A 13,014-nucleotide genomic window follows, 5' to 3' on the forward strand; every position below is an offset into this window, starting at 1 on the left:
TGGAGCAGGTGCGGGATGGAGCAGGAGCCCGGCTCTGGAGGAGGGGGGTTAGGGGCGTCCCGGGACCAGGGGCCGAAGAAGGGGCCCAGGGGATGGAGGAGCGGGCGGAGGGGGCTGGAGGAAGGCGTTAGCGGCGTCCGGGACCGGGGGCCGGAGAAGGGGCCGGGGGCCTGGGCGTGGGGGCTGGGGGCTGGGGGCTGGGGGAGGGGGCGGGGGGCTGGGGGAGGGGGCTGGGGACTGGAGGAAGGGGCTGGGCGCTGGAGGGGGTGGTTAGCCGCGTCAGGGACCGGGGGCTGGAGGAGGGGCCGGGGGCCTGGGGGTGGGGCTGGGGGCTGGAGAAGGGTGCGGGGGCCTGGGGGAGGGGGCTGGGGACTGGAGGAAGAGGCTGGGCGCTGGAGGGGGGCTTAGCGGCGTCTGGGACCGGGGGCTGGAGGAGGGGACCTGAGGCTGGAGGAGGGGACCATGGGCTGGAGAGGGGGCCGGGGGCTGGAGGAGGGGGCGGGGTTAGGGGCAACCGGGGGGCGGGGACCAGAGGAGGGGAGGAGGGGACCAGAGGCTGGAGGAGGGGGGCTGGGGGCTGGATGGAGAAGGCCCAATGTGGCCAGCAGGGCGGAGGGACCAGGCAGACCCCCACGTCCTTGCTCCCACCGGGGTGGACTGGCGTGGATCTCTCAATCAGAAGAGACACCAGGCTGGACACCTCCATTTCAGATATTAACCCCTCCCCAGGGCGGCCCTGGTGGGCAGGGTCTCTGAGCTGCGGGAAGTGCGCCAGAGGGGGTCCTCCACGGGGAAGGGCAGGTGCCTCTGACCAGCCCAGCACCCCCGCCCACACGGGGCAGGAAGGTCTCCAGCCGCTGGCCCAAAGGGACACTCCCCAGGATGGGTTCCGTCTTGCCCTGGGACCCGCGCGACTGCGGGCAGGATGTCCCTGGGAAGAGTCCAGCTGCAGTGCCCACGGTGGGCAGGGCTACCCCAAGCAGCCATTTCCAGGGAAAGCCAGCGAGCAGGGAGCAGGGCGGGTGCCCCCGCGGCTGTGTGGGGACTAGACAGAGAGCCTGGCCACGTGGGACCTTCCTAAGCAGACACACCCCTACCCAGCCACCCAGTTGGTCTTCACACCCAGTGTAGATAGGACACCCAAGGTGGGAGGGTGCCACCTTCCTGCCCTCAGACAGAGGGCTCTCACCTGGGGTAGACAGGACCCTGAAGGTGGGCAGTGGGTTCTGCCCTTACAGTGAGGGTCCCACCCAGTGTAGACAACGATCTGGAGAGTCTGGGTTTAGGTCTTTCTCGGATCCCAGGGGTGTGAGGTGGGGGCTCCTGTTCAGGCTGGTGGAGGTCTGCAAACCTGTCTCACACAGGTTTGGCCTTCACTGTAGGGTAGAACCTCCCGGGTCCTGGTGTCTGTCGGGTTTCTGTGAGCAGGCGTGCAGGACTGGACGTGAGGTCCCAGTGCTGACATGCGAAGCCTCGCCCGCATCTCCCCTGTTCCCGCCAACAGCGCCCGCCCGAGCGGGCGCCCCCTCTCCCCACGCCTCCCCCAGCAGGATCTTGTAGCTTCCAGGTCAGGCTCAGGGCAGCTGGGCAGAGAACCCTGGACGGAAGTCTCCATACACTGACCCCTCCCCACAAGGAAAGGCTTCCCCAGACCATCTCATCTGACCCCGGGGTCCCTCCAGACAAATCCCAACCTCCCTGGGGCCCTGGGGGCCAGGCCCTGCCTAGAAGAAGAGGGTGTGGTGACCTGACACCCTCGTGCCCACTGCCATGCCCCCACCTGGCTGGGACCGTCAGCCCCACCCCCGCCCCTTAGAAGTGGGCCGACTGGTTTTTGAAGATGGAAGTCCAGAGTGTGAGTGACGGACAGGAGGGTTTTGACTTCTGACATGGACGGCCTTTCTCAAACCACATCAGTGCTGGAGGGGGCCCACGGCCCCGGGGGGGGGGGGCTGGCCGGACTGTGTCTCAGCCCCTCCCCTCTGGGTGGGATATGCCTTCTGAGCTGGGGGTCGGGGGGGACAACTTCAGTAAAGATGCATGCTGGGGGGTCACCAGCCAAGCCTCAAGGGGGGCTTTCATCTTTCCCCAGAGTCGGGGGCACACCCAGGAAAACACTGTGGGTGCCCACAGAACGTGGCTGATGCATAGAGGGGCAGCCCTGTGCTGAGAAGGCACAGGTTGGCCTGAGCGTCCTGTCCCGTCACCCCTGGCCAGGAATCCAGAAGCCATCAGAGGAAGAGCCCACTCCCCACCAGGACTGACGGGTGACAGTGACATGCCCACCACACCCTCCCACCTCAAAACCTTGTCCCGGGGGCTGGCTTCCTCACAGCCCAAAAACACCATGTTGGTTTTTCCTTTTCGCTTTTATTTTATTGGACTGTAATGCTCACACAGACAAGCGCCTGGACCACGCATGGCAGCTTGCCGGATAATCACGGTGTGGACATCCATGAGGCCACGACTCACATCAAGAGACTACACACACGGAAGCAGGAGGTGGAAGAGAAGGCTGAGGGCCCACACTCGGCTCGGGGAGGGCAGGCAGGGGTGGCCTGGGGGCCCCGGGGGTGCGGGCAGGGTGTCCCACTGCTCGGCTGCCTGGGCGACCCTGCTGGAGGGGCACGGGGGGACCCTGCTGGGAGGCGTCAGGACTTGCACTGGCCGTCAGGGGCTGACCTTGTACAGGTAAGTGATCCAGAGAATGCAGACGGTCATGGAAACCCAGATCCACACTTCCTCGTAGGGGTCGAAACGCGGCGCGCAGCAGTCATCATCCCAGCAGGAGTCCTCCTCCCAGCCGGGCTGGGAGCCGGACCTGCCAAGCCCGGCCCTCGGCTGTCTCCTCTTCTTGTCATAGCCGTGCATGGCCAGGCCACCGCTCCGGCGGCCACTGACGATGGAGCCGGGGCCCTTGTACTTTATGATGTCGAAGACGGAGAAGGGGATGGTGATGGAGCCCTCACTAATGGTGACGGGTCTACGGGTGCGGGTCCCCAGAAGGGGCTCACGGCCAGCAGGGGCAGGGCCATCACCGCCATCCTCCTTCTCTTCGCCTTGGGTGGTGTTGGCAGGAGCATTCTTGCCTTTGTCTTCATCAGTGAAGATGAAGGGGAAGGTGACGGAGCCGTTGATGTTGGGGAAGGAGTCGTCTCTGATGATGTTCGCCAAAGACGAGGGGAAGGTGATGGAGCCCTCTCCGTCATCCGTGAGGCCAATGATGTAGGACACCGGCAGTGGGCCATTTCCGGCGGAGCTGGGGACGGAGCCCCGGCCTTTGAAGATGAAGCCTTTCAGCTCGAAGGGCTTGATGCTGCTGATGAGGAGGCCTCGGCCATGGAAGATGGGGCATTTGACGTTCACCAGGAGGCCTCTGCCCTTGGGCGTGGCTGTGGAACTGGCCGGCAGGTAGATGGAGCCCTTGCCGACGATGAGGGGCCCGCCGGGGTCAGCCGCTGGGAGGAAGCCCGGCCCCGGGCTGACACGGCCCTTGGTACCGGCGGCCGGCCCCTTGTCTCTCCCCACATCCACAAGGGAGAAGGGGATGGTGACGATGTCGTCATCTTGGCTGAAGAAGTTGCTGCTCTCGGAAATCGGGTTCCTGATGAAGTCGGCCACGGAGAGGGGGATGGTGATGGAGTTGGGGGTGTAGCCCCTGGCGTGGTCGACCACGGGCCCGCTGCCAAGGGTGAGCAGCTGCTTGCCGGTGGCGGTGGTGGCCGAGCCGCCGCCTCCGTACAAGGTGTACCTGCCCTTGATGGTGCTGGGGCTCTTGACCTCGGGCCCCCAGGCTGGGTCTGGGGGCTTCTGGAAGAAGCAGACGCCCAGGTCGCAGGCCTCGCAGCGCTCACCAAAGCAGATCTCGGGGCACTGGTCTGAGCTGAGGCTCTCACCATAGCACTTCTGCAGGATGAACAGGACCAGCTTGTTGAGGAAGAGCCGGACATTCAGAAGGCTCACCTGGCAGTGCCCCTGGACGCCCGGTGGGCACAGCCTGCACCGCTGGCCCCAGATGCGCATCTTCACCAGCCCCAGGCGGCTGTCCTCATCCAAGCACGTGTGGAAGAGGATGTGCACGTGGGCCGAGGACCAGCCCCACTGGCAGCGGCCACACTGGAGCCTGGGGGTGGGGAGGACAGAGGCGGCAGTGAGCGGAGGGGAGGGGGACGGCCCTGGCCCCCGCCCGCTTGGAGGCCTGCCCAGCACAAGCTCCGGACCGAGACCCCTTCCACAGGTGTGCGCCCCTTGCCTGTGCGCATAATCTGGAAAGCTGAAAAACAAAGGCCTTTTCACCGGTTTGGCTCGTGGCAGAGCCTGGCCTGACACTTGTGGGAGGTCACTGCCCCGCTGCAGCCGGCTGCTGCTTTCTGCCCTGAGGACATGTCACCAAGAGCCAAGGGCAGCCCTGCGGATACCTGTGAGGGGGGGAGAGCCTGGCTCCCCCAGGGGAGGCCCCCTCCCCCCCCCCGTGGGCCCCTGCACGGCAGGGCATGCCCGGCTGGGTGGGGTCCCTGCAGGCTTGGCCCATCCCTGAGGCTGTCCCCATGACAATGCGGAGAAGTGAGGGGAGGCCCTGGAAGGAAGAGCCCCATCCCCACGGAGAGAAGGTGAGATGGAGGGGCGGGGGAGTCTCGGGACACAGAAGGCCGGGAGAGCCGGGAGGGGCTGGGGGCTCGCAGGATGATGGCGAGTGAGCCCCTTCCACTGGTCCGCTCTGGCTCCGAACACGTGAGCAAGATGGCCCAGCACCACTGGGGCTGAAGAAGGTGCCGGTCCAGGGCCTCTGCGGCCGTATGCCCCAGGGCCGGCAGGGGGGCCCTCTCTCCAAGACCCTTAGGTCACGGACGAGCGACCACATGCACGTGCACGTGGGAAACCTGCCCAGTATCTCCCAGGCAGCGCTGTCCCACGGGACTTTCCGTGATGGTGAGGATGGGCTCCGTCCTCACGGCCCAGCCAGCAGCCTGCAGCCACAGGTGGGGCTGGACACGGCTAGTGCCCTGGGGGCTGGACTTTCAACTCCATTTCAATGTGGCCAGCTGTGGCCAGGGCTGCTGTGTGCAGGACGAGGGACGGTGCCTTGTGACCCCCCACTCCCCGGCATTTCTAGCTGCATGAAAGCTGAAAGGCAAGGGAACAGTGTTTGTGACCCTCGGCCACTGAAGGCAGTTCTCCAGCTTGGCCGTGGGAACAGGTGCTTCTCAGACACACCGAGGGCCGATTCTCCTAACACCTGGGAAAGCCAGCGTCCCACTAAACACCTGGCCCCAGGAGTTTCAGACACTGGGTGGGGGCTGAGGCGTCCGTTGTCAAAGGGTGGCTGCCCACAGAGTCCCCGTGGTGACCTGTCCATGAGGCCCCCTCCCCCAATGACCCCCCTCCCCGCGGGCCCCTGCAGGGCAGGGCATGCCTGGCTGGGTGGGGTCCCCGCAGGCTTGGCCCATCCCTGGGGCTGTCCCCATGACAATGAGGAACGGGGCTCACATGGTGACCCCCACGACACTGGGGCTCCCAACCCAGCCCCTGCTTGGCCTGCAGCCCAGCCCAGACACAGCTCCCCGCTCTGGGTCTGTGCCCCCCTCGGGCACAACTTAGCCTCCCTTCCTTCAGGCCCCGTGCAGGCTGGGGTGTGAGCACAGGCACCTGCCCATCCCCTGCTCTGGCGGTCAGCGCTGCCATGGAAACCAGGAGATGCTGCAGTGAGCAGACAAGCCTCTCACGCGTGGGTGGCCACATCACCCCCCAGCATCCACCATGCCCCCGCTTCTGCGAGGCCCCCGACTGGGGTGGCCAGCACCGAGGGACTGAACAGAGGTGGCTCCCCAGCCCCCAATTCCTGGAAGGGAGAACGAACGCCTGGTCCACCTACCTGTTGGAGGCCAAGAGCCGGAGGGATGCGTGCCCCTTCCGGGCCCATGAGGGCCGGACTGCACCAGCCCGGCCTCCGGACTCAGGGCCTCCCCGGCTGGTGCTTAAGCAGCCTCAGCCCCTCCCTGCCCAGCACCCCACAGCAGCCCCCCGCCTGCAGCGCACCTGGAAAGCCCCCTCAGCCGGTACTGAAAACCGCCACCCTCCATGTGCCCGGAGGCCAGGTTCTCCTCAGGGACCAGCTCCCAGGTGTCCTGGGGTTTCCTCTTGGCCATCAGTTGGGCCAGGGTGCTGGCCCACACGTCCACCCCATCCATGCTGGCGCCGGGCTCCGCAGTGCGGTCTGGAAGCTGCGCCCGCTGCCACTCCAGGGAAGCCTGGGATCCCACATCCTGCATCCTCACCAGCCAATCACCGCCTTGACAACCGTCCAGTCTCCACGGCAACCAGGGTCGGCTCCGGGAAATGAGAAACAGGCCTTTTTTTCTCATCCCCTCGAATGTTTTCTTGTTACGCAAGCGATACATTTTCATTTTAGGAAAAACAAAAAACAAACAGATAAACACAAAGGAAAACAGATAACAGAAAATAAACTGGTACGTAATCATCACTGTGGTGCTGACGTCCGCACGTGGCCCCACACACAGGCATGTGTAAATCTTCGTATCTGCTTCTCACAAGCAGGAAATCGCACTCAAAGTGGCCTCCTTAGCCCACAACATGCCTCAGACAGTGTTGCCCACTCGTCCGCGTGTAAGCGTCTGCCGTGTTTGCAGCCCGCAGCTGAGCCGCATCTGCTGCCCGGCCTCCATCCCGGCTGCTGAGTGCTCCTTTACCACTGAAAACGAGCCCGGGAGGAAGTGCCCTGAACATGGGTGCTTGCAAAGTTCCCCATGGTTTTTTCTCAAACTTCATATTGGCTAGAATGTAGAACATTTATGTAAACAACGGCTAAAACATAACGCAGAGTGTCACAGTTACCGTAAAGCCTTGCTAGGCACCTGAAGGGCAACCCCCCAGCGCGCTCCATGGGCTCCTCCCTTGCAGAGGTACAGTCAGCCTGGCCGGGACCCCTTAGGGCTCCACAACCAGAGACATTCCCCTTTGCTGCTTTGGGCTTTATGCACACAGAATCGTGCAGGACACGTTTTGTGCATGTGAGTCTGGGCCCCCACCCTCCCCGTGGGTGGACAGAAGCATCGCTGCAACCAGCCGCCTCTCACGCACGTGGCCAGGCTGCTGTGTGCCCCAGGTGAGGGTCATGCACCTCCTGGACAACCATCCTCAGGCTTCAGAACTACCGCTTCCACGCCTCCTGGGAGCTGGGCTCCCTGGGCCTTTCTGGCCATCTGAGCCTCCCCTGCTCTGGAGGACCGTCCACCTGTTCCCGTGTCCCTGTCCCCCTGCATCCTGGCGAGGTCACTGTTTCATCTTTCACTGCCCCTCTAGGGCTTCGGATGCTGTGCTCTGGTCCTGCTGCTTTGGTGGTGGCCCCAGAAGCTCCAGCGTGTGAAGGGAGCCCACACCTTCAGAGGGTAGAGCAAACGCTCTGCCCACCACCGGCCTCATCACCTGTGGTGCCCAAAACCTCTCACTCACCCTCGGTGCCTCCATGACTGTCTCTCTTACCTGCGCGCAGAACGATCCTTCTCCTTTCTTAACGGCTGACGAATTCTCTGCTCATCTTTGTCCAGTCTGCAGCTAATCTTGGCAAGTGAGTGGATGTCCTTTTCATATTTTGCATTTCTGAAACTTGTTCTTGGCTCTCTCAGCTATGCGCCATCTGTCTGCCTTGCAGCAAAGCGTGCTCACGGGATAGGAGAGGAAATTATTGGGATGTGCTCCTGGGAAGGCTCCATCCTGTGGGACCAGCTAGCTGGGGAAGACCCACGCCCCCTGCACTGTCCCCTGCATCTGTTCGTTGATGCAGACGTGATGACTGGCACTCCTGCAGCCCCCTCGGACCATGAGGTGAACTTGCAGATGGAAGCCATGTGTGGAGGAAGCAGAAAAGCAAGACTTTGGACGCTGGATGACAGTCAGGGTCACTGTACCACCTCAGGATCACCTACCTCTGGATTCGTTGTTCATGAAAAAAGTAAACATCCAGCTCCTACTGTTATCGTAAGGCCCGGTGCTCTGGGTTTTCTGGCTCATCAGACAACCAATTACAGCACTTCTAACTGATATGCTGGGCTGTGCCTAAGGCCCTGGGTTTTGCTGGTTGGTCTAGGGCCATTGTGTGTAGGTGGGCATGCGTGTGGTCCTGGTCACGTGGCCAGCAGGGGTCTGAGGGAATGGCTGTAGCCTGGAGGCTGTGCAGAGGTCCCCACAGGGCTTTTCCTCTCCACGTGGCCTCTCTGGACCCAGCGCCCTGACTGCTTCCACACCATGTTGGGCGTGGGAGCCCACACTCCGCCCCAGGGCCGTACCACAGCCCTGTCCACCCGGCCCACCCCGCAGCCTCCTTCGCTCTAGAAACCACAACCTGCCTCTGAGTTTAGGGAAGAGTCTTGGTATCATGACTGACCGCCACCCAGAAACAATCTACGTGGTTCGGGAACTTCCTTATGCCTCTCCCAGGAGACTGCTAGAAAGGCATAGGGGGCAGACCCAAGGGAAGCCAGCCTCCACGTGCCTCTCTCCCCATGCCCGTTTATCCGTCCCCCCAAGCCCCCAAACCAAGCTGTCTGCAAAAGCTGCTCACACGGTCAGCTACAAGTCAGTTGTCTTCTTGACCAGAGGGGTGATGGATGAGGCAGAACACGCACAGCGCTCGGCCGACACCCGGGGGCTGTGGCGTGACCCTGAAGCTGGCCAGCTGTGTGTGGTCCACCTGCATGGATGTGGGTCTCTCCGACATGGACTCTAGGAATGAGGCTTGCTAGATATCCCTTCCGCCCCTGCTCTGTCCTCCACCCTCTGCCCACCACTCTGTGACCAGCTTCCCCAACGCATCGATGACTCCAGAATGGGTTGGGCTCGGGACGGAGAGTGATGTCAGGGGCAACCAGGTACCGTTTCAGTGCTACTGCCCCAGCTGACGGAGACAGCGCTGTCCTGTCCCCCATGGACACTCTCCTTTTGGCTCACACCGACCTGCCTGGCATGCAACTTCTTTTTTTTTTTTTTTAAAGATTTTATTTATTTATTTGAGAGAGAGAGAATGAGAGACAGAGAGCATGAGAGGGTCAGAGGGAGAAGCAGATCCCCGCCGAGCAGGGAGCCCGATGCGGGACTCGATCCCGGGACTCCAGGATCATGACCTGAGCCGAAGGCAGTCACCCAACCGACTGAGCCACCCAGGCGCCCCGGCACTCAACTTCTCGAGTCCAGCTTTTGGAGAAGGTGGCTGGAAGGCAGGGGTCAGCCCTCACCACTGGGTGGTGTCCAGCTGGAGCATTTGAAAGCATACCTTCTGGCAGCCCCGATGAGCCATGAGGACCGTCTCCTGCAGGTGACAATGCTCAGAGCCTCTGTCCCCCTCTTGGCCTGGGCGTGGCTGGACCAGAGAAGTGCCAACTTTGGGACAGGACAGCACAGTAAAAGAGTCAAAGCCGGAGACCAGGCTGGGAGAGGGAGGGCATCCCAGGGTCCAGCTCCAGCAAGGCCAGCTAGCTGAATGGATCCCACCCTGTGTGTCTGGAGGAGAGGAGTTGAGAGAGACAGACAGACAAGGAGAGAAAATCAGGTAGAAATAATCATGCCGGGTTCACCCCTGCCCTCCCCCAAACCTCGGCTCCAGGGACACAGGGCAGCTGGGCAGACCCCAGGCCCAGCCCCCAGCATGCAGGCACGGTGGGTGTCTCTGGGCTGCCGGCGGGCAGGGGCCCTGGAGTCGGCGGCCAGGACAGCAGCGTCTGCACGCCAGCAGCCCCTCGTCCAGCGTCCTGTCCCACGGGCTCTTCCCACCACCTCCCCAAGTTCCTTGCTCTGCTGTCCACCGAGCTGCTGCCGGGCAGGGGGCCAGTCATGTCTGCCAAGCCCTGGTGGCGTGGGGGCTCACCCTGGAAGGAGCAGTGAGAACCACAGAGACCGGCCTTGGGCCACGAAGGGACAGACTGGGGACCTCAGGGCCAACGAGGCGGGACCTGGGTGGCTGGCCCTTTGGACATCTTGGCTGTAAGCATGTTCCCCGCATAACTAACTGGCCACACAGCAATTTTGTGAACGATAAAAAAATAACTGGCTACTAACAGCTTGGTTTGACAGTTCCATTTCCTGACGCTGGTGGATAGTTTGGTTTCATGTCTCCATTGAAATAAGCAGGTGTGCGCAGAGCAGGGCAGGGGACCCTCCCTCGGCCACGTCCGCCGTGTGGAGAGCGGCAGTCCAGGGGTCGGGTGGCCGGCGTCCCAGCCTGCGGGGGCTACAGCTGCCCCACCTGGCTGACCAGCCAGCAGGCAGGCCGAGCGGCGTCCACGGCGAGAGGTCAGACGTGACGCGCGTCTCACACACCCATGTGAGCACACACACACGAACACACAGACACATCCACGTACACACACAAACAAACGTGGGAACTTAAAGTGTAAGTTCAGTTGTCTTCTTGAACCGTGTTTGAACCGTGTTCAAACAACAGCATTGTAGAAAGTTGACCAAGTAAGGAGAGTCGGAAATCTGGGATTCTGCCACCTTAGCGAACAGACAACCCAACCATCTCTATTCTTGTGTGTAACAAATGGTGTCATATTTTGTTCAAATTTTTAAAATGGGGTTCTTAAATTGGGCAGGTAATTTGGGTGCTCTTTTTTAACTTCTGGGAAATGCTTCAAAAACAGGATAGAACAAAAAGTTTTTATTTGCAAACACTATTAACCATTTCCTGTTCCGACCTCAGAAATAGCTGCGAACCTGCCGCCGCCTCCCGGGGCCACAGTCGGTCCAGGCAGGGTGACATCACCTCCCTGCCCGCTCAGAGGCAGTTTCGGGATGATCCTTCTGCTTCCTGTGTTTTACCATAAATGGAAACTTCCCTGTGACTGGGCTGCTGCCTCGGGAAAGCGCAGGGGGATCCCCTCTCCCCCACTTTCCATGTGCTGGCTCATGTTCCGGCTCCCCCGCCCGCCCGCCCGCACACCCTTGCTTGGCGTCACAGTCACTGCCCGCCTGGCACCTTGGAAACCAGACTCGCTTCTCAGACGGGGAGGGTGGGAGGCCCCGGGCAGGAAGCTTCTCCCGCCCCGAGAACCAGACCCTGCTTCGCGAGGGAGGGCGGCACCCACCTTGCAAACGACCCTCCACCCTCAGGGCCTCCTGAGCAGCCTCGGTAGCTGGTGGCGGGCTTCCCCAGGTAGCGCACAGCCAGGACAGGAACACGGGCCCACGGGCCCAAGGCGCGGAGCACGCGGGACAGGCAGCCCTCGTGGGGCAGAGGCGGCGGCTCACAGACTCCCTGAGCATCTCCGCCCCGTCACAGGCCTCAGGCCAGAAGGGCCCAGCTGTGCTCAGCCCGCACAGAAAGGAGCCCTCCAGAGACGCACTGCGCAGACATGCGTGGACAGGAGGGAGGGGCCGTGACTCCTGTGTGCGGAGCGCAGGGTCGTCCCGGGGCGGGCACCGGCCGCACGACACACGCCATAACCCCACACGGAGCTCTGTGCGCAGGGGACAGCAACCGTGTCAGCATCCTGGTTGAGATACCAGGGCTGGAGGTGCAACGTGTTACCGAGAGAACCCCAGGCACGTGTGAAGGGCCGGCTCTCCCCCGTTTCCGAGACTGCAAGAGAACGTGGTTACCTCAGTGACCACAAGCAACATCCTTCTTCATCAAAGATCCCATGAACTGGGGGTCCTGGGTTGTCCCTGATGCCTGGTTACAGGTGGGAACAGGGACGGAAAACCCCAGGCTGGGACCTCCCAAACCCAAAGGGGTGAAGCCAGGACACAGGGCAGGGAGGAGAGGGCTAGCCAGGGGGGACACAGGCAGGGGGCAGACGGGACCCTGACCTTGCCCTTCCCTCCAGCCAGGGAGCCTGTCCTGTCCCTAATGAAAGATGGTGAGGGAAGGGGACAGTGTGTGTGATGGGGACAGTGAGTGTGATGGGGACACTGTGTGATGGGGACAGTGTGTTTTGGGGTGACATGTGTGTTTTGCAGGGACAATGTGGTAGGAAGAGTATGTGTTTGGGGGAAAGTGTGCTGACAAGTGGTGGGGAGCTCCCCTCGGGAGTACAGCACCCCAACAGTCCCTGGGACTCCTGCCCCGTCTCCCACTGTCCCAGCCTCCTCCCCAGGCTCTGATCCCATCACCTGCTGGTCCTGCCCACCCCAGGGTGGAGTGTGAGGCTCCTCCGGGCTGTGTCCCCTCCCTCTCCAGCCTGCACAGTCTCTGTGTCCTCCTGTGCCTCCATATCGGCCTGCCGACCCAATACTCCCAGGGTGCAATGCCCCTTTCAGTCTCTTGAGTGGGCCCTGCACACAGCCCACCACCCCAAGGGAGGGGTAAGAGGTTGGAGGGAGGAGAAAGGAAGCGACAGAGGGCGGTGGGCAAGGAAGGGGACAGTGCATGCCCACATTCTCTGGCGAGCATCTCTGGACACGCATCCAACTCTTGCAGATGGAATCACAGCTGGTGCGGCTGGGGGGTGGGAGGTGGCCAGGGATCTGACGCCGTCTCCCATCCCAGAGCACACCCCCCAGACTGCCCCACCGGCCCCTCCAGCCCCAGGCCTCCGAGGGCGGCATGACCCCCAGCTCAGAGCCTCAGGCTCCAAAGTGGGGGGCGCCAGGGGCAGGTGCCCACGGGGTCCGAGCCTTCCTGGGGGCCTGGCAGCCCCGAACCTGACCTGACCCACGGCCCCGGCCCGGCCCCCGCGCCTGACCACTGAGGGGAAGCCACGAGGGCGAGGGCGGGCGGGCCAGGGGACACCTGTCCGGGAGGGGCGCCCCCGCAGGCCGCCGTGCCGCACCGCGGAGCCCACGGGGCCGCGCGCCCCGCCCGCCAGCCGCCCACGCGGCCGCGCGGGGCTCGGGGAGTGGCCCTGCGCTCACCGCCAAAGCTTCCTCTGCTCGCCCTCGCCTGCAGACACCATCTTTGATGCTCTTTTTCCACCGTTTCAGTTTTCTTTAATGTTTTCCCTCAGCAGCCGAGCCGGAGCGTGAATGGGGCCGGGGCGGCGCCAGCTGTCGGGCTGCTCCTCG

At 62.8% G+C, this 13,014-nt stretch overlaps 1 protein-coding gene across 1 annotated transcript; it reads right to left on the reverse strand.

Annotated features, from left to right (window-relative positions):
• Positions 1-2,670: 2,670 nt before the first annotated feature.
• Positions 2,671-6,195, reverse strand: RTP5 (receptor transporter protein 5 (putative)). The gene is made up of 2 exons (XM_035008316.1): positions 6,037-6,195; positions 2,671-4,123 (listed from the first exon to the last, which is right to left on the reverse strand). The coding sequence occupies exons 1-2, from the start codon at positions 6,186-6,188 to the stop codon at positions 2,671-2,673; spliced, it is 1,605 nt and encodes a 534-aa protein (XP_034864207.1). The 5' UTR covers positions 6,189-6,195.
• Between the last annotated feature and the right edge of the window lie 6,819 nt (positions 6,196-13,014).

The sequence above is a fragment of the Mirounga leonina genome, unplaced genomic scaffold (genome assembly GCF_011800145.1).
Source record: "Mirounga leonina isolate KUSES-001 unplaced genomic scaffold, KU_Mleo_1.0 Mir_151, whole genome shotgun sequence".
Taxonomy (NCBI): Eukaryota; Metazoa; Chordata; class Mammalia; order Carnivora; family Phocidae; genus Mirounga; species Mirounga leonina.